This window comes from Arvicola amphibius, chromosome 12 (assembly GCF_903992535.2).
Source record: "Arvicola amphibius chromosome 12, mArvAmp1.2, whole genome shotgun sequence".
NCBI lineage: Eukaryota > Metazoa > Chordata > Mammalia > Rodentia > Cricetidae > Arvicola > Arvicola amphibius.
Genome location: NC_052058.2, coordinates 113,659,424 through 113,681,546, shown reverse-complemented (window position 1 = coordinate 113,681,546; position 22,123 = coordinate 113,659,424). Strand labels below are relative to the sequence as shown.

General features: G+C 33.8%; 1 protein-coding gene across 2 annotated transcripts in view; it reads right to left on the bottom strand.

The window, feature by feature from the left end:
• Positions 1–22,123, bottom strand: part of Cdh7 (cadherin 7) — a 213,279-nt gene that overhangs the window by 90,915 nt on the left and 100,241 nt on the right. For both annotated transcript variants that reach the window (XM_038349211.1, XM_038349212.1), the window contains 2 exons: positions 17,816–17,983; positions 14,416–14,603 (listed from right to left, as the gene is read on the bottom strand). In XM_038349211.1, the coding sequence (XP_038205139.1) occupies positions 14,416–14,603; positions 17,816–17,983 (356 nt within the window). The remainder of the gene's footprint in view (positions 1–14,415; positions 14,604–17,815; positions 17,984–22,123) is intronic.

Below are 22,123 nucleotides of genomic sequence, written 5' to 3'. Positions count from 1 at the left end.
AACAAGAAGTGTCTGTTACATCCTTCTCTGTGGTAGAATTCGCTTTCTCATCCCCATCTTAATAAATATTAACCATAGTTACCTACAGTAGATGCCCACACTCTTGAATACAGTAGAGATACATTGATTCCTAAATGAACAAAAATGCCTATGGTTAAACAACTTCTAAGAAATATACCAAATATATAGAAGAAAACATTTGGATTTTGTGATACATTTGTCTTATAAATTTCACTACTTACTCACTGGAAAATATTTCTCTCTTTCTCTCAGTCTGTCTGTCTGTCTGTCTGTCTTTCTCTATCTCTCTCTCTCTCTCTCTCACACACACACACACACACACACACACACACACACACACTGAAATGACCATGGTAGCCATTATTAAAACCAAAGGAGGAAACACACCTAGGGAAGAGTCTTAATGTCTTTTATCAATTGTGCTATGTGTTGGCCCCTAGATTAATATCAACTTTCATAAAAATGCTTATTCCTTATTAATGGAGCTGATGTTGCATATGTGTTTATATATGGTTAGCTCCTTGCAATGCTTGAAATCCAACAATACATCCAATCAGAGGGTTTGTGTTATTTTATCATATCTTGTTCTCATAAAAACTCCACACTTACTCCATTTCTTAGCCCAAAATAAAGAACTATCTTTAGAGCAACATGAAAAAAGTACTTCTTCAACAACTTAACTAATTAAATAAACTCCATTAAGGAAAAATTAAATGTGAAAAAAATAAACCTGAAATTACATTGTGTTCTTTATGCATTCTCAGAAATTATCTAAGAATTGTAAAATATGCTCTTGCTTTTGGGAGTAAGTATTAGGCAACAGACACATTTGTACACAGGAAAGTAAACTAGAAATGACAGTTCTGTACAGATAAGCTGAAAGTTGAAAGAACAGCACACATTCTACCTCTTTTCTTAATCACAGAGGAGAGAAGACAACAGAATAATCAAAATTTTACAGTTATGCTCTGTAATTTTGATTTCATTCTCTTTCTTCCAGATGTGGATATGAGGATATTATGTAGATAAAATAGCAACATTGTCCTGATGCAACATGAGTCTATTCTCTGGACAATGTGATAGGCCATTTGTGAGACAAAGGCTAGAAGTAGTTATTCTTCAGAGGAAATACAGTTTGAAAATATACAATTTTTCCTTCAATATAACACTATGATAATACATTTTATTAAACAAAAGTTCCATATTTAACCTCAACTGAAGTTTCATATTGAAAACTGAATTACGTTAAATTAAAGAAGGATAATCATATCTCTAAGGAAATATATGAAACTAAAGTTCCTACATTGTAATTTAAGGCATAGAAATGTACTCTAGGTTTAGTGAAAAATGCAGTTTTTACTCATCTGGGATAATCCTTATCTTGACCCTATGTGAATTTAAAATCCCTATCTGACAATTTATGAATAGCATCATGAGAATGTTCATTAATGGTCACAGATTAGTGCATACATTGCTCTAAATGTCTACCAATGTTGCTTTATCATCATTTTTATATTTTTACTATATAATCAAATTATTCATATTCACTGTGCTTAAAATTTGGAAAAAGCACAATTACTTAAACATACACTGAGCCTTATGGATGCTGTAATTCTGACTTCTTAACCATAACCATCTTCTGTAAAGACATTCATGCAATCACTGAATAATTGAAGGTAGTCTTTTACAATTATCTTATGATTTGTAAGGAGACTACTTTCCTGTGTCTCGTTGTTCCTGAGTTCACACCATTTTAACCAAAAATATTCAAATGTATAGATATAACAAATTATTTAAGTTGGAATAAACTTTGATACATGATGTTACATAGTTAATGAAATGGATCTAAAGTTCAATTATATTATAAAACAGAGAAGAATACATTCAGGTTATCATACAAATGAATTCCAGATAAAATTTACAATACTTCCCACTCTCTCTTCTATGAGGCTCAGTGTAGCTAGATTTATTTTGGGCTCTTTCATCCATTTTGGACTTAAGGTTTCTGAATGAGAATAGATATGGATCTATTTGCATTCTTCTACATATTAAAATTCAGTTATCCTAGCATCATTTCTGTGAAGATGGTTTCTTTTTCCAATTGTATAGTTTTAGCTTCTTTGTCAAAATTTAGCTGTTCATAGGTTGTTTATTAATATCAGTATCTTTGATTCAATTTCATTAGTCCATTTGCTTATTCTTGTGCAAATACCAAGGAAAATGCAAGTCAAAATGACTCTGAGACCACCTTAAACCAGTCATAATATCTAAAATAAAAAACACTAATGATAGCTTATGATGGAGAATATGCAGAGTAAGGTGAACACTATTAGATAGCTGGTGTGTCTACAAACTTGTACTTCTAGTTTTGAAATCAGTAGGGTGGTTTCTCAAAGTATTGGATATTAATCAACCCCAAGACCCAGAAATACCACTCTTGGGCATATAACCCAAAGATGCAGACCTATGCTGCAAGGACATTTGCTCAGCTATGTTCACAGCAGTATTATTCATCATAATAACTAGAATCTGGAAACAACCTAGATGCTCTTAGGAAGAATGAATAAAGAAAGTACACAGTGAAGTACTGCAAAGTAATAAAAAGCAATGACATCTTGAAATTTGCAGGGAATTGGATGAAACTAGATAAAAACATCCTGAATGAGGTAATCCAGACACAGAAAGAAAAACATGGTATGAACTCACTCATAAGTGGATATTAGGCATAAAGCAAAAGATATCCAGCCTAAAATCTACAATGCCAGAGAAGACAGGGAAGGTGAACCCTAAGAGAGACATACATGAATTCCCCCAGGAAAAGGAAGTAGATGAGTAAATTGGCAGCATGTGGAGGATGGGGGAGGGTGATAGAAAAGTGGGTAGGGGAAAAGTGGAGCAGGGAGGAGAACATGAGGGATTGATAAAATTGAGTTGGGTAAAGGACAGTGGAAAAGAGCAAGGAAACTGATACCATGAAAGAGGAAGCCATTGAGGGGTTAATGAGAAATCAGTCACTAGGGAAACTTCCAGGAAACCACAGAGATGATCCCAGCTAAGAATCTAAGCAATAGTAGGGAGGGTTCCTAAACTGCCCTTCCCATGTAATCAGATTGGTGACTACCTTAATTATCATCACAGAATCTTCATGCAGTAACTGATGGAAGAAGATGCAGATGTTCATAGCTATGCCCTGAGCCAAACTCCTAGAGTCCAGTCATAGAGAGAGAGGAGAGACAGTACTAGCAAAGGGTTCAAAACTATGATGGAGATACCCACAGAAACAGCTGACTTGATCTTGTGGGAGCTCACTGAACCAGAACTGACATCTCAGGAAACAACATAAGACTAAACTAGGCTTCTGAGTGAGGGGAACAGTTGTGTGGCATGGGACATTGGTGGGACTATTAGCAGTGTGAACCAGTATTTATTACTAACACATGAATTGGACTTTTGGAGAACACTCCCTAAGGAGGGATACTTTGCTAAATTTAGATATGGGGCGGGGTGGGGAGGTCTTGCTCTTGCCTCAAGTGATGTGACAGATTTTGTTGAATCCCCTGTGGGAGGCCTTATCCTCTCTTAGGAGTGGATGGGTGGTGGGCATGGAACAAGGTGGGAGGAGTGGGAGGTTGGAGGGAGAGGGAACTAGGATAGGTATGTAAAATAGATTGTTTTAAAAATAAGAAATCCTTACAAAATTAAATAATGAAAGAAACACATGTTTGCAATGAATTGGAATCAATACATTAAGTACATTGGTCAGAGGAAAGGAACAAAGATTTTCAATGTTTGTCTTCAACCTATTCTGTTGAAGCTGCAAGTAAAGTACCTTATAATATTTAATATTTCCATCCTATTGTTTCTGTGTGTCAATGATCATATATGTACCTGTTAATTAAGTGCAAACCACTGAAGGCTGCATGAGCAGCCTTTCCTTCAGCTCCTGCCCCCTATACCATAATCTACAATACTTCCCACATTTTCTCCTGGTAAATATCCTGATTCTAGTTCCCTAAAAATATCACATTATTTCTTATAGTGAAGTCTTTGAATTACTACTACTGCAAGAAGGTTCTGCTTTTATAACTCTAGAGAAAAGGACAATTCATTTAGCGTTCAACTTTTGATATTTTTAGCTTGTGGTAATGGTGTTCCTTTATCTTCTGTCTTGAGGAAAGCCTGATTACTTCTATCAATGATCAACTAGACTGGATATTGAATCACATTAGAGAAAAGTTTTTGGACACATGAGGAAATTTTCAGACCAGTTCATTGAGTAGGGTAAGTCCTCCCCAACTGTGTGTAAATCATTCAATGAGTTTGGAATTCTGGAGTATATAAAACAGAAAATGAGCTTAGCACCAGCTATCTATCTCTGATATTAATCTACTTCCTGATTAAGGAAAAAGTTGAGCAGCCATACCAATTCTTGCCACTATGACTTTCTCCCATGATAGAATGTACCTTTGAACTGTGAGCAAACTCTTTTTTTGAATTGGTTTTATTTTATTTTATTTATTTTTTTTTTCAGTAAGGAGGAGAAAAGTCAGTACAGCAGGTTCCTAACATGAACTGGGAGACAGGCAGAAGAGTTGGAAAATTCAGTCTAGAAATGTTGTAAAATGTTGGAAACAAAGATTAATGGGCTATTTTAATGGGGCATAGGAAAGCAGAATGTCAAGATATTTATGGATACTAGGAATGTCAGCGGGAAAAAACTCTAGAAATAAATGGTCTAATGACTACTAAATCAAATGGCTACTATTAAAAATCTGGCAAAGAATTTAGCTGCTTTCCCTCTTTTCTCTGAGAACTTATTTTTTTAATGCCCTGATAATGACAAATCATTTATGGGCATGCCTCCAAGTTCTGAGACCATCAGGAAGTTTAAATTTAAAGTAATAAAATAACTTTTTTTTTCTGAGAAAATATCAAGGCAGCAAAGGATTTATTCTGTGCCATTGTTATTTATTACTCACCACTCTTATCCTGTTTTAAAGGGAAAAGTGCAACAAAAGGGAAAAATATAAAATACATGTTGAGTTTCTAGAGAAAAAAATGTTTCAGCCAATAGACTCACTTAAAAAGAGTTTGTAACTTTTACAAGCAGACCTCCTATTTTGCATAGAGTAGCAGGAAAGATGTCCTGAGGACAATAACTCTTTCAACTAAGGCTACAATTTGTTAATACACAAGTTCATTTGAATGGGAAGAGCCCAAATGGTGAATGCCAAAAGGGTACCTACTTTATGGAAACCAACTCCTTAGAGAAGGATTACTCGATGATTAACAAGAAGTGTGCAGCCTATTATGCATCCCAAACTGATAGTATTGATCATGCAGTACTGTTTTTTCAGGCATGAATCATTCATGATTTAGAGGGTCATGGACCATTTAAAAAGAACATAGCAAATCTGAGAAGTGATGAATGTTATAACAGAGACCCCAGGATATTAAAAATGCCAGAAACACTATACATATAAAGTGAATTCAGGCAGAGAGAGACTGTGTGCTGTGAGCATCTGTGATGTACAGGTGTGACTATCCAATCCATCTAGATAATGTACTAGTCTATATCAAGTCCTACATGTCTTACATGGAGCCTCAGGATTTAGCATTTTCCCTGATGAGATTTATTGTTATGATTTGTACTTTCCTTGTTATATTCCCATTCCTTCTTTCTTAAATGGATGCTTTATGCTTATGCCACTTAATATTGGAACTGTGTAACATTATTAACACTACTATTATTACTTTATCATTAATATTACTATTTTATTATATAGGAACTCACATTTTAGATATTGCCTTTAATCTGAGAAGCAACTTGGACTTTTGATCTTGAAACTATCTTGGAACTTTAAAAGATTATGGGGACTTTGGATGTTGGACTCAATGCATTTTGTACTGTGAAATAACCATGAGTCTATTAAGACAGAGGTAATGACTTAATTATGACATGCTAGAATTTCAAGTTGACAAGGGATGTTTAATTGTCAAACTGACAAAATCTAGGTAATATTGGAAAAACTACTGAATATGCCTGTAAGGGATAAGTTAGCCTATGAGAAAAACTATGAGTATTAGTGTCATTAATATGGGAAAACCCATCTTAACTCTGGCAGGTGGCATTGTCCCATCAGTTGGTAACTGAGATTTAGACAGAGTACTAGCAGTCATTACTCCATGATTCCTGTCTATTTGAAATGATCAACCTCCTCAATCGTCTGCCATCATGATGGACCACACCCTATAAAAAATAAAAAATCTACTTTTTAATTTTTTTATGCCACAATTTTTTTTCTTACAGGAAAGAGAAATGTAACTATTACAAAGAATTGGAGAGGAAACTATCTGTGCAGCTCAAGGTGTGTTCAAATTCACGATAATTCCTTCTCAGTCTCATGAACGCTGAAATAATGGATGTGTTTTTAACATAGCATGGAGTCCCACTACTTCTTTATAGAGTACATTCAAAATTTTTAAGAGCTTTGATCAGAGTAAGCAATTGAGTACCATCCAAAGTATTCTTAGACCTTACCCAAAGTCTTAGATAATGACCATATTCACTGGGACAATGCAGAAATTGGAATATTTACAAAATTGGAGCATCTGCGTTTTTAGAGAAATTATGATTATTTGGGAGACATGAGTAAGCAAGCTTTTGTTCATTTACTTTCTTGTAAAGAAATTAGATATATAGGAAAATTTTCCTCCCTTAGTTACTGTTTAAAGAAGAAAAGAACAAGCTGAGCATTGGTGGTGCACACCTTTAATCCAAGCACTTGGGAGACAGAGGTAGGTGGCTCTCTTTGAGTTTGAGGCCAGCCTGATCTACAAGATCTAGGTCCAGGACAGGCCCCAAAGCTGCAGAGAAATCCTGTCTCAAAAAACAAAACAGCCGGGCAGCGGTGGCGCACACCTTTAATCCCAGCACTCGGTAGGAAGAGGCAGGCAGATCTCTATGAGTTCGCGACCAGCCTGGTCTACAAGAGCTAGTTCCAGGACAGGCTCCAAAGCTACAGAGAAACCCTGTCTCAAAAAACCAAAAAACAAAGAACAAAAAAAAAAAAAAACAACCAAAAAACCAAACAAACAAACAAAAAAAAAAAAAACAAAAAATAAATAAAAAAGAAGAGAAGAAAAAATCAGATCACTTTAAGGACCACACTATTAACCAAGTTTTACCAAAGAAAGTGTAATTAGGCAGTTTTCTTATTTAACAAATAAATTATTTTGAATAAGTTAATATTTATAAATAATTTAATTATTTTAAATATAATATTTATTAACCTTGTCTAAATAAGCTAGTCATTTAGAAAGTCATTTAAGAATGAAGACTTTGGAAATAAAAATTAAATTGATAAGCAACAATCTACATGAAGAAGGGAAGAAACTAAGCAAGTGTGAAGCAGAAGTTTTTAATAGTTGAAGTATTTACCTTTCACACAAAGACTTGGATTATATTTTTAATGGGTTTTGGATTGATATTTATAAAACTTAAAGGTGTGTGTAGGGAGAGAGTCCACTTGTTGGTTGCCAGCTGCTCAGCCACACAATAATCACACAGAAACTATATTATTTAAATCACTGCTTGGTTCATTAGCTCTAGCTTCTTATTGGCTATATTCTTACATCTTAATTTAACCACATGGTTGTGGCCTACCAGCCAAAGTCTGTGTCTGGCAGTGGCTCCATGGCTTATTCCTGACTCTGCCTCCATTCTCCCAGCATTCAGTTTAGCTTTCCTCAACTAGCTCTTCTTGTCTGCGCTATCATAGGCCAAAACAATTCTTTATTAACCAATGGTATTCACAGCATACAGAGAAGAATCCTACATCACCTCCACTTTTCTGTTTAAACAAAAAGGAATGTTCTCTCTTTAATATAATAAAATTATATATAACAAAACATGTATCAATCAACTATTACAGTTATAATATTTATATCAACTTTATCTTTCCTCATATCTAAGGAAAACTATAAATATAACTATAAATTCTTTAACTCCATCAAAGACTCCAGAAGGATAAAATATTACCTAAGTTACCAGGAAGTACATTGTAAGCAATTTGCAAAACTCTAGAATTGACAGAGACATTTCACTGCCTGGACAGTCACCCAAAGTTATCATTAGGATATCCATCTTAAGCCTACAGGCCCATAGTATTTATCCGTCAAACTTTTCCATGAATCAGGAAATTTCAAAGACAGTTCTGTCTATATTGGCAGTTTGTCAGTTACTTTCTTCTGTGTCCCGTAAAATGTCCGGCACACTCTTTCATGAAACAGGAAACCTACAGGACCATGTCACCTTCAGGCAAGTTCAGCAACCATTTCTCTGTAGGTTCTGCGTGTCGCAAGAGCAGTTTCTTGCTCAAATAGCTAACAAACTCCATAAGGAGCCTCTTCGATGTCTATCTTCTGCTTGAAGCCACTGGTGTTGCCAGGAGCAGATGTCTTTCATTGTTATGAAAAGTTCTAAATTCTTAAATGTTTTAAATTCCATATTCTGAAGGTCTTCCTGAGTCTGCCTCCTTTCTCCCAGCATTCAGTTTAGTTTTCCTCTACTCTTTTGTCCTATCACAGGCCAAGACAGTTCTTTATTAACCAATGCATTCACAGCATAGAGGGGAATCCCACACCATATAGGTGCCATTGGTTCTTTAAAAATTATTATTTTGATTAGCCAAAATTCTGGAATCGTGTCTTAATATAAATCTACAATTATAGGCTAAAACAGCAACATTTGCCAGAGACACCGTGTGTGAGTCATGCTATATGCTGCCCTAGAATGGTGAACTTTTACATTTTAATGGCTCTCATCACTATGTTGAAAATATATTCTAAATTAAGGTTAAATTTAGAAAGCATATCAGTCTGTTTTTTTACTGAAGGTAAATTTAATAAGTATTTTTAAAATTTATTATTGTTGAATTCTCAGTTGAAATGCTATTGAAATAAAAAATTTATTTTAATAAGTTTAGATTAGTACAAAAATCATGTTAGGATTCCACAGCTGAGTGTTCTTTGCTTATTTTTAAATTTAAAACTATTATGATGATCTTTGATATGCAGATGGTAAATTTAATTTTCCATACAATTTCAAATTGATCAAAAATTGCTTTATTGCTCAGTAATGTTTTCTGGCTAGTTAAATTATGGCATTACAGGTGTGAAATGGTTTATATTCATTGTACTTTTCTTTTACCTCCAATTATGTTTTCTTATTTTATGCCATACTGAAGATCCAGTATTTGAACCATTGCAGTACATCTCTTCTGGTACTTCTGTACACAACGTGTGCTTAAGAGTTTCAAAATGAATTGCTGCCATTATATAAGAAAATAAGGATTTATTTTTAGATATCATTCATTGCTGTGAGCTGTCATGGAAGTATACAGCAGATGACAAATAGTGTTTAGCAGGTTGACCCACCCTGTAAAAGACACGGAATTACTGATCAGTTGTTTCTGTCTGTAACTTCTCTCATGTGTCACTTTATTTCTTCCCTAAGAACTGCATTCCTTCCCTAATATTAGCTATGTGTGTTTTCCCATTGTTTGTGTATTTATCCCATATATTCCATCTTTTGAGCACATATATTACTGTGGATGGTCAGGAAGATAATTTATACTTAATTGTTTAATTTCCTTTAATAGAAATGGCACTAAGATATTTTTCATTATTCAGACTGACAAAGAAAAGTAATAGTGTCACAAAGACAGCTAAGTTTAGACTTCAGAACAAATTCAAAGTAACCTGGTTGCCCACGGAAACAAATATCTGGTTCCCCCTAGAGACAAATACATGAGGTCACTTTTCCAGGTGTTTATTTTTGATCCAATGTTTGAGCTTGAGGCAACTTCAATAGATATAACTTCCTTAGCAGTTGACTTTTTGCATGTAGTCCCAGCCTCAGTTTATAATATAGGCTGAAAGTTCAGCCAAGTAGCTGTTGGTATTTTGTCTGGGAACCCTGAGAACCCTAACCATTTTGGCTACTTTCAAGGCTAAGCGTTACACACTGTTAGTCAGCGTCACCTCTCTAATGTGAGAAATATTGTATGACTTGTCTTATATTATGAGAATGGGTGTGGACCTAAAAATGTAACATATAATTTCTAGAGAATGGCTGTGAGAGAGGCTCTGTAGAGCTATGAAGAAGACAGTGGAAGGAAGGGAGTCAAATTAGATATGTAGAGGCTATGCAAAGTAAGCTGGGTAGAGCTATGTAGAGGAGCAGAAGAGATTTTCAGAGAGCAATTTTTAAGATGATATAAAAGAGAAAGTTGCTATCAGAAAGGGTGATTGTTTCCTTACTTTTCGCTCAGATAGAAAAAGTCTAGCTCTCAGATAGATAAGAATTTTTCCTAAGCACTTACCATATTTATGGATTTTTTTTGCATACCCTGTGCTGACTGGAGACTGCCACCCCTCCAGCTAGCAATAAGTCATACATTAGGAATGGAAAGAGAAAATAAAACTTGGTTTTAGTTATCAATAACTTTAATCGTATATTTAGTTAAATACAAATCTAAGAAAATTAGGTAGCTTTGCATATAGTATCTTATTGATATTTGTAATGATAAATTACTGAATAATAACTAGATGAAGAAAATCTTTCAGATTCATTGCGCAAGTAAAGATTTGTCCATTAACATAAATAAGAATTTATTAGTGTTAGAAGGAATTAACATTTTAAAATTTTAATTGTTTAGACAGAGAAAGACACCTTTTTATTAAATGTTAGTGCTCTACAACCAAAATAAGATAAAATCTGTAAAGCACAATTTTCATGAGTTATTTGTACGTGTATCAGTTTCTTTTCTAAGAAATAGAGTGGGCTATAAAGTGCATATATTTATTTCAGATTTTTTTTCCACTAGCCTAAAAATGCATAGGATGCATTATTTACTTGACAATTATAAGATTTCATTCTATGTAAATATATTTGTCATAAAATTGTAAAAAGATTTGGAAAAATTTAGATAATGTGTTTCCCTTTTAAGCTTCTGTAAAGCAAAGGACATTGTTATTAAGACAAAAAAGCATCCTTCTGAATGGGAGAAGATCTTCACCAACCCCACAACATACAAAAGTCTGATCTCCAAAATATATAAAGTGCTCAAAAAACTGGATATTAAAATTCTAATTAACCCAATTAAAAAATGGGGTACTGAACTCAAAAGAGAATTTTCATCATACGATGTTCAAATGGACAAAAGACTCTTAATGTCATGTTCAACCTCCTTAGCCATCAGGGAAATGCAAATCAAAACAACTTTGAGATACCATTTTACACCTGTCAAAATGGCTACAATCCAAAACACCAATGATAGCCTATGCTGGAGAGGATGTGGAGTAACAGGAGCATTCATCCATTGCTGGTGGAAATGCAAACTTGTGCAGCCACTTTGGAAATCAGTGTGGCAGTTTCTTAGGAAATTGGGAATCAATCTACCTCAGGATCCAACAATACACTCTTGGGAATATACCCAAGAGATGCCCAATCATACTACAAAAGCATTTGTTCAACTATGTTCATAGCAGCATTATTTGTAATAGCCAGAATGTGGAAACAACCAAATGCCCCTCAATGGAAGAATGGTTAAAAAAAGTGTGGAATATATACACAATAGAGTACTACTCATTGATAAAAAAAAACAATAACATCTTGAATTTTGCATGCAAATGGATAGAAATAGAAAACACTATCCTGACTGAGATAACCCAGACCCAAAAATATGAATATGGTATGTACTCACTCATTAGTGGACTCTAGCCATAAACAAAGGACATTAAGCCTATAGTTCACAATCCCAGAGAAGCCAAATAACAAGGTGAACCCAAAGGAAAACATACATAGATCCTCCTGGAAATTGGAAGCAAACAAGATCGCCAGGCAAAAGTTGGGAGCATGGGGGTGAGGGTAGGAGTGGGAGTGAGGATGGGGGAAGGGGAGAGGGGCAGAGAAAAGGGAGAAAAGAATACTGGAGAGAGATTTGGGGATTGGGAGGATGGAGATGGTGGAAGGGCAGATATAGGAGCAGCGAAGAAGATATCTAAATTAAAGTCACCATTTTAGGGTTGGCAAGAGATTTGGCTCTAGAGGGGATCCCAGGTGTCCACAGGGATGTCCCCAGCTAGGTCCTTGCGCAGCAGAGGAGAGGGTGTCTGAACTGGCCTTGATCCACTATCACACTGATGATAATCTCGAATATCATCATAGAAACTTCTTCTGCTGACAGATGGAGATGGAGACAAAGAACCTCATCAGAGAAATGGACTGAGATCTCAAGGTCCAGTAGAAGATCAAAAGGAGGGAGAAGATGAGCAAGGAAGTCAGGACTTGGTCCACCCACTGAGGCAGTGTGCCTGTTCTAATGGGAGCTCTCCAAATCCAACTGGACCAGGTCTGCATGAGCATGTGATCAAACTGGACTCTCTCTCTCTCTGAATGTGGCTGACAATGGGGGCTGAATAAGAAGCCATTGATAAAGGCACTGGGACTTGTTTTATGGCATATTCTGGCTTTTTGGGACCCTAGTCTATTTGGATGCAAAGCTTCCTTGGCCTGGATATAGGGGGAGGGCCTTGGACCTTGGACTTCCAAAAGAGCAGGGCACCCAGCCCTCTCTTAAGGAGGGAGGGGAAGGGAGGAGGGGAAGAAGTGTAAAGTTTTGAATGGAAATTAAATAAATAAATAAATAAATAAATAAATAAGAATTTGATATAGTAATACAATATTATCAAGCCACTTTTTACAATTTTTCTACAATTTGTTACATAACAGTTTCATCCATTGTGAGACATTAATGTTCTCATATTTAAATGGAATAAATAATACTGTAATGACATTTATGCAAAGATCCAGAAAGAATATGTGACTCAGTAACTTTAAATTGTTCTGACAGAGACCAACAGACAGCCCCATATAATGGAAGTTCTTTGTTAAATATTAGAACAGTGTTTTCCTTTGAAGCTCATTTTATTGACTCAATTCTTTAATATGGCATGGTTTCTACCTAGTTTTTCTATTCAATTTTAATATTTTTCTAAAATATTTTAGATAATTTAATATTTAAAAATTAAGAGTTTAGGATAGTAAGATTTCTTAGAGGGTACAGGTTCCTAATAACAAACCTAGAACCTGAGTTTGAATCCACACAGAAAAAGGAAAGAGCTAATCATGAACATTGTCTTCTAATCTCCACATATCACAATGGAAGGCCCCAACACAGGCCCACTCACATGCACCTAGATGGCACTCCATGCCAGCACAAAAACATACTTAATAAAAGTGCAATTTAAAATGAATGAAAAATTGTGTATCTCCTTTACGTTTTTTGGTACTGAGTTAAATATCCCATGCCTAACATAATTTCAATTATTTATAACATGCACATTAAAATGTACAAAAGAGATTCATGAAATTAATAAAAATGTTTTCTATGTGTTCTAAAATTCTAAAATATTACCATACTGTTTTTGTAAATTCTTTGAAATCCTTGAGCAGATTGTATTTTACTGCATTCCTTTTATTTTAGACAACAAGGGAAAACATTACATATAGTTGGCCTATACTACTTATTAAAAATTTTGCACACAGATTGTTACATGTTAGCTTAAACAGCAAATAGCCACTGGAAATAATTGAAGAAATGTTTTGCCCATGGGCCTAAAATCAAATGTATGTTTTAATTTAACATTTAAAACATCAAAAAGAGGTAAGGATAAAAGTACCCACACTTAATCAATGATGGGTGGGAGTAATTTAAATATGTCTATGTAAAGAAATAATATTTTCTATTATACTGCTATTTTATCTGTGATTTCCTGTAAAAGATGGATTACAAATGAATAAATATTGCCATGCACTTTTACTATAAATTTCTCAATTCAAAATTATTGTATAATTTTAAACAAAGTAATTACTAATGCAGCAAGACTTCATCACTTTGTTTCTTCAAATTGTATGAATATTATTTTCACATGTGATGGATTTAGTAGTTTTCTTGCATAAAATGACTTTGGGTTGAAATTAAGGTCCTATTAGTGGAATAATCAAGAAAGGAGCATTTCTCTCTCTCTCTGTGAGTATTCAAATGCACACATTTTAAAGTGGTCCAATTGGCACATGATTTTAGATCATTTTAATATTTTTACCAGTGGAATAGAATTAACAGGAACTATTTAAAATGTCATTCAAATTCCCACAAGAATTTTAGACCTAAATATAAATTAAAAAATAAAATAGCAATATTTTATAAATAAATATATTTATTTATGACATTTAATGTGTCTGTCACATCTTTGCATCAAGGCAGATCTTGTAGTCTGAGAGTTCATGACATCACCCCTATGGAATAAAAATGACAATGGAAACATTACCTTTTTTATTGTAATGATTCCTTCCTGTGTTCCTTTGTCAGAAGTTATCTTGAAAATCTCCAACCCATCACCATCCACCATTTTGTATTCCATTTCTGCATTAACTCCTATATCTGCATCAATAGCTTTAATTCTGGCTACAACTGATGCCACAGGCAAAGATTCTGGGACATTGTACTGGTAAGATCCTGTGAAATGTCAAAATAAAGAATGAACATAACATTCTAATCACCCTCTTCTAAAAACTACAGACTTTTTTTATAATATATTATGGCTTTATTTTCCCAAAATGGAAAAGCTAAGACAACATAAAATAAATGATGTTTGATTAAGCCTGAAGAAATTTGAGATTGATGATTTAGCAATGACAAGTATGAAACAGATTACCTAAAGAAAGTCAGGCTAGATATATGAGAAATATGTTTTCTATAGTAATGAAACTAAACTAATAATCAAAGTATAATTAAACATAATTTATCATTTAGATACAATAATCACAACAATAATACCAAACAATAAAACAGTTCCTGTTACATATTTCAAAAGGCATGAGTAATATTTCCAATAAATTAACACTAGTATTTATTTAATATCATTTACAAGAAAACTTCCACAAAACTGAAAAATCACCTGTGGGGAGGGCAATATAAGTCTACTTGTAAAACATTAATATTCTTTTAGAGAGAGAGGTGAATTTGTGAGTTCTATAGCCTTTTTTGGACATAACAGTGAAAAACAATAATTAACAGTATTTAAAAGCTATGAAAAAAAGAGAAAAGACCAATACAACCTTTTGTTTCACTGCTTTATTAATCATTTTTACCCTTTCCAGATAAAAAGCGAATTTTGAGGAAAGGTGTGGAAGAAAGTAGGGATGCAATCAAGGAATATGATCATTGAATATTTTCTTCTAAACATTTATTTTCTTTGCCTCTTGAACTTTACTTCATATTCCATTAGTTGTAAATCCATGATTCTTTTTCAATTTGGAATATAAAAGGGGCCACAAGCCGGGCGGTGATGGCGCACGCCTTTAATCCCAGCACTCGGGAGGCAGAGGCAGGCGGATCTCTGTGAGTTCGAGACCAGCCTGGTCTACAAGAGCTAGTTCCAGGACAGGCTCCAAAGCCACAGAGAAACCCTGTCTCGAAAAACCAAAAAAAAAAAAATAAAAATAAAAATAAAAATAAATAAAAAAAAAACATAAAAGGGGCCACATTGTCTTTAAGTGGAGTGTAGAAAAGAAATGCAGCACTGTTATTTTGGACTGCAATTTTTGAATACTAAGTACTACAGTTTTTAAAATGATTGTTATATATCTGTAAAATTTCACTGGCTTCCTCCAACACATAGAGGTATTCTTTGCAAAACTCAAAGATTTAAGAAGTATAGTAGTAATGAATTTGTAGAGAAAGGCAAACAAAATTATAAGTGTTTGGGTTTCTTCATTTTAGAATCCAAGAAACATTCTGAAACAATGGAAAACCTGGGCTCCTTGTCAGGAAAGAGATATCATCCCTTCACCAGTTTTAAAGAAAAGCAGTCATTTTACACGGAACCTAAGATAATAGCATTATTTTCTAAAACTCCTTCTTTCTTCCCATAGTTAGCAATAAAAGACATGGTGGGAAGGGGTTTTTAATAATAATAAAAAAAAACTTCCTGATTTCTGGAAATATCATAATCTTTCTTGTAAAATAAAACAAATATTAAAATATCTAAATATTTATTTTTAATTGATAAAAAAGTATAAACATTTGCACAGTAACTCACAATGTTTCTTTTATATGATTTAATTCTTCTATTGGTATGTAATTGGGTTCCTTGCTTCTATTGGACAAACACTTTAGTGACAATGCACAGACAGACCTTCTATTGCTGAGTTTGAAGCCAATGCTAGTTAAGAATGGCTGGAAAAAGGGAGTCTCCTCCTTAAAGAAGTCAAGTTCAAGATGACTTTTTGCTAGTTATGATCTCCCCATTTGCCCATGTTCTTTTAGGCAAAGCAAAATAAATGCAGTGAGCCACAAACAAACAAACAAACTTTGGAAAACTCATTAGCAAGAAGTAGGTCCCAGGAAAGAGAGAAGAGAATAAGAGATGATGATAATGAAGAATAATGTCATAGCACATTATATACATAATTATAAAAGAAATAAAGAAGAGATAAGAATGAAAGAAAGAAAGAAAGAAAGGAAGAAAGAAAGAAAGAAAGAAAGAAAGAAAGAATTCTCTTTAACATTCTAAAGAAATTCCATATGTAACAAAAGCTTGGAAAACAAGAAGCATAGGATAAAACAGTTTTATTAAGAGGACACAACTACCCTAGGGACACAGGTTTTTATTTTTATTTTTATTTTTATTTCTGGATTAGTCAAAAGCCACTTAGAACAAAAGCTCATCTGATTGTGGATTTCTGATGCTTTTGTTTGCATTTTTTATATATTTAATTATGCATGAAAGAAAAACAGTGCAACTGTAAAAAATGTTCAGTGTATATCATCTTGTTGAAAGCATAAAACAAACATTAGAGTAAGATGAATATCACTAATTTATGCACTTAAAAAGTTAATAGTTGTAATCAAACTTAATTTAAAAATAACTGCTACTCTTTTAAATCCTTACAGGCAAAGCAAAACTTGTATAGAACAGAGATGTAGCATTGCTAACTGACAGCTACTATAGATACATAGTACAAACTAAAAAAACAAAAAACAAAAAACAAAAAACAAAAAACAAAAAAACTTCATCCAATGAGTATGAATTCCAAATTAAAATTAGTACTTATCTACAATTAAATGTATAAATTCAAGGTAGATCTCTGTGAGTTCGAGGCCAGCCTGGTCTACAAGAGCTAGCTCCAGGACAGGCTCTAAAATAGCTGCAGAGAAACCCTGTCTTGAAAAAAACAAAATAAATAAATAAATAAATAAATTCAAGGCAGATTGTATTGCATTTAGAGAGAATATAAAGATGTATTACCACTCCATATTAACCTTGTTATTACATAGTCAAAGCTTAAATTAGGCTCTTTATAAAACACAAATTTGGGGGAAATTATAGGAGTCTTCTGTCTGCATTTGGGACCATTTTCCACCTACTGGGTTGCCTCAGTCAACTTCAATACATGGGTTTGTGCCTAGTCTTATTGTGATTTCATATGCTGTGTTTGATTAGTATCTCAGGAAGGGTTTCCCATTTTTACAGGAGAAAGGAGGGGGAGTGGATCTGGTAGGGAGTGGAGGTGACACATGAGGAACCAGGATGGAAGAAAAGAAGTAAAACTATGCTTGGATATAATATATGAGAGAAAGATAAATAAGAAAGAAAGATAAAATTTGAAAAAATGTAAACACTGTAAATATGTTTGTAAAATCAATCATTTCATTTCATAACTTACTTCGTGGAAAGCGTGGTGGGTTATCATTGACATCAGTTAGGGTCACAGTGACTGAAGTGGTTCCAGACAGTCCACCATTTTGACCAACCATATCCTTTGCCTGAATGACAAGCAAATACTGGTCTTTAGCCTCTCTATCCATGTTTGGAAGGGCAGTTTTGATGACTCCTGTAAGATTTCAAATCTCAGTAAATAGCACAATGATTCACTGCATTACAATAGCAACAAACATTAATAAAAGAGCAACATGTCGCTCCCCAGCTGTGGTGATTTGGTCATTTTAGCTTGCATTTTTAAATTTTAGTGTATATTAGAGATCACTGGTGTATATATACTTTATACATTCACTTACACATCATACTTATATATACTGAATATATGTTTAAACATAATAATAAAAAGCAGAGAAAATATAATATGGTCTTTTCCATATTTGCTTAAGAAAATTATTTTTAAGTTTGTTTTCCTGAATAGTGGTGCCGATATAAACTGGCTAAATTTTTACTCAGTGCTAATATTGTTTATCTCTGATATTTGTAGCCTCAAATTTCCACTTCTGGATATTAAACTTGTTGTATCTAAGATAGCTGTCAAAAAGGTGGGCAGAGAATCTCTAACTTCATTACAACCTCATCTGCATGCTAAATAGTACACCATCATGTGATTGAGTAGTTGGCAGTTACCATAGTGATAAAGGGAAGAAACTACACAAATAAAAAGATGGCACTTAGAATTCTTAGAAAGTACTCATGTACCCATAGGAAAGGCATGAACATTTTTCCCATTTGTGAGTCTAACCCTTATCATTTTTTTTTCTGCTCCATTTCTTTAACCTTTATACCTCAACATGACTGAGAAACTATTGGCCAGTTTAGTTGTCTATCTTGTCTATATTTAGACAAGTCAGCTACACAGTGATTATAGATGAGCTTGAATTCAGAATGAAACCTACTATCTAATCAGAACCACAAGTTCTGGTGGAGGAAGTCTATAATTCTAGCATGTCAGAGGTAGGGAACAGATGATCAGGTGCTCAATAACAGTAAGCTGAGGAATAACATAGACTACTCTCTCGGATACCATCATTATCCAAAAACTTCTGCTTCTTTGATAAAGCAGTCTTCAATTTTTCCAATCTTGAAAGTTTTATTTCAAAGAAATTTAGAAACTGAATAACTAAGAGATATATAGATATCTGTAATCCACATGGGAATTAGAAAAAGACAAGATCTCCTGAGCAAATTGTGGATACACGGATTTTGGGGGAAGGTTGAAAGGGAGGGGAACAGAGAAAAATGTAGAGCTCAATAAAAATCAATAAAAAACAAAAAAATTAAATTACTATAGCATTTAAAGGTTTCTGCTTTGAGCAAATATCTCTTATTAGAGTTAATACAATGGTGATAATGAATTAATTCCAAAAGGGACAATAAGCTTAAATTCAATACATTTTTTACTGATATTAATCAGCACTCATCATCAGAAATCTATGATTACAAAAAAGCATGACTTTGTATGAGAATGTTATCCATTTCCCTTAAAAAATTCTTGGGAACATAAATAATTTCTAAAAGAAATTTGAAATATTGTTATATAGTTACTAAATACTTAGTACATAAATATTAATCTCTTCCTGAAGCCTGTTTTTCTCCTTAAATTTTAACTTTATATTTTCTGAAGTGATTATTTGAATGTAAAAGATGCCCTGAAGGCTCATGTGCTCTAGCACTTTGTCTCTGTCTGTTGATATTGGTTCTGGAAGATGTTAAATCTTTACAAGCTTGAGTCTGGCTTAAGAAAGCTAGTCTCTGGGGGTTGGATCTTGATGGTTATTGCCTACTGTAGTGCTTGCTTGAGTTCTCTTCTCCTTGAATTGTGGCATGTTGCAAGACCCTGTAGCTGTGGAGAAGGCAATTCCAGCTTCTGTGTTGGACAATATTACAATAATTCTGGAGCCAAAATCAGTTTCTAATTTCTGTGGTGTTTATGACATAAGCTATGGAAATAGTGGTGGCCCTGAAAGCATTATCACCTGAGTTTGATTATAAGAACCCAACTGAAAGAACTAGATATTGTAGTGTACATTGAGGATGAGAAAACAAGCCAGCAAGCCTGTATGACTTAAAGGGGTCTAGGACAATGAGAAAGCTTGTCTTTAAAGCACTGTATAAATCACTTCAGAGATGTAGAGTAATGGGAGTCATATGGGGGCAGATATTTCAGGTCTTATGATAAAATTTCTAACAAAATTATTTTAAAGAAAGTCCTCATATAATTTATGGCAAGTATTTAGTGATTAGAACTAGTATATTCAAGAAAGAACTCATCAAGTGGAACTGGAGAGAGGACTCAGAAGTTGTTCTTAATACTTGCATGATGGATAACAATCCTCTATACTTCCAGTTCTAGTGCATCATACCATCTCTGTTTGCACCATACACTAATACAGTGCACAGATAAGCATATAGAAAAAATCATACACATTCAAAACAAAACAATTTCCAAGTGAGCTTCGACTTTGAATCTCTTTCCCAGAGATGGCTTCATTAATTTGAGACTTGTTAAGAGCAATTATCTGTTTGCTTACTTTAAATTTCTGCTAAATTCCTTCACAATTTCAAATAATGGGGCTACTTTTGTTTTAGACTGCAAATTATTTATCCAATCCTGTAATATCAAATAAAATCAAATATGGATCATATTTTAAGGAAGTTGTCAATATTTGTTTTGTTACCACACACATTCTGGTTTTGTGGAAAGAGAAACTATGGTAGAAAGTATGGCTGCCATCTTGGAACATACATGGTACATAAACTGTACTAATAGAGTATATACTTTGAAATACTAACCTAGCTACTTTCTTATTGGATAAATAAACTTTAAGCAGCACACATAAGAGGATTGCATGGACCTATTTTTAATAATCTTTATATAGCATGTTAACAACTTCTTTTGTGTCAAAATTTTATTTTATTCTACAAAATCCTTAAGCTTATAGAAATGGAAAACAATACTATTCTTCTTGTAGATAAACATCACACTAACTGTACTAACTGCTCTAAGGAAGACATTAAGATGTCATTCCTGCTCTCCAGGTCCAAATGATTAAAAATTTCCAACTACCCCAATTACTTTTCCTTTAAAGTATAGTTTGGTATGGGAAGTCCTTCTGTCTATGAGTTGCTTTCATTGGCTAATGAATAAAGAAATTGCCTTGGCCTGTTGATAGGGAAGAATTTAGGTAGGCAGGAAAAAATAAATGTCATTCTAGGAGAAAGGAGGCAGAGTTAGGAAAAAGTCATGTAGCTTCTGGAAACAGACATTGGGAATTTTACCTGGCAAGCCACAGCCATGTAGCGATATACAGATTAACAGGAACAGGTTAAATTAACATGAGTTAGCCAATAAGAAGATAGAGCTAATGGGCCAAGCAGTGTTGTAATAAATAAAATTTCTGTGTGGTTATTTTGGGGCTAAGCTAGCCGGGCAGCCAGGATGAATAAGCAGGCCCTCCTCCTACAATAGTTTGAATAGTATAATAAACTAAGATACACAAAATATATATCAGCTAATGGTTGTAGAGAGAAATACCCTAATACTTGCTATAATTACAATATTAAAAATCATTGTCTTCAACTTCTGCCAAACAAGATGTATTATATCTTGAAATGGAAATCAAGTTTACTTTCTTCTACACTGACAATATAATCCCATGACACATACAACTGGACAAGTAACTTATTAGTGCAATTTCAGATCTATAGGTCAGAGGAAAATTCCACAATCTGCAACAATCTGCTTTTGCCATAAGACAAGCATTGAGAGTGAAGTATGTAGCCCTTGGTATCACCATATGCAGATTGGACCAGTTTACATAATGCAAATGTATATAATTTGCAACCAAATACTTAAAGGTTTTCAATAATATGGAACATATCATAAGACAAATGCCTTTATTTATTCAACTTCAACACTCACTCAATTTTAATAATTTATTCTCTATTTGATTTCCATGTATTTTCCAAATTTTGTCTTTGACTTGATATACATCAGGCCAAATGGTATATTACAGATTGTACTGAACTTTTAATGAATGAATAGGATTTTACTTACTTCTTATGCATAACCACTATTGTTTAAAAGAGCCTCAAGAATATTTGTCCTTGCTCTGATTTAAGAATGCAATAGTATTGCTCCTTTAGAAAATATGAACAACATAGTCATTGCATTTAAATTATTCAATGAGAGTCATTCTTGTAATCTAATATGTTTATGAATACATTCACCTAAGAAATTCTGCAACTTAAA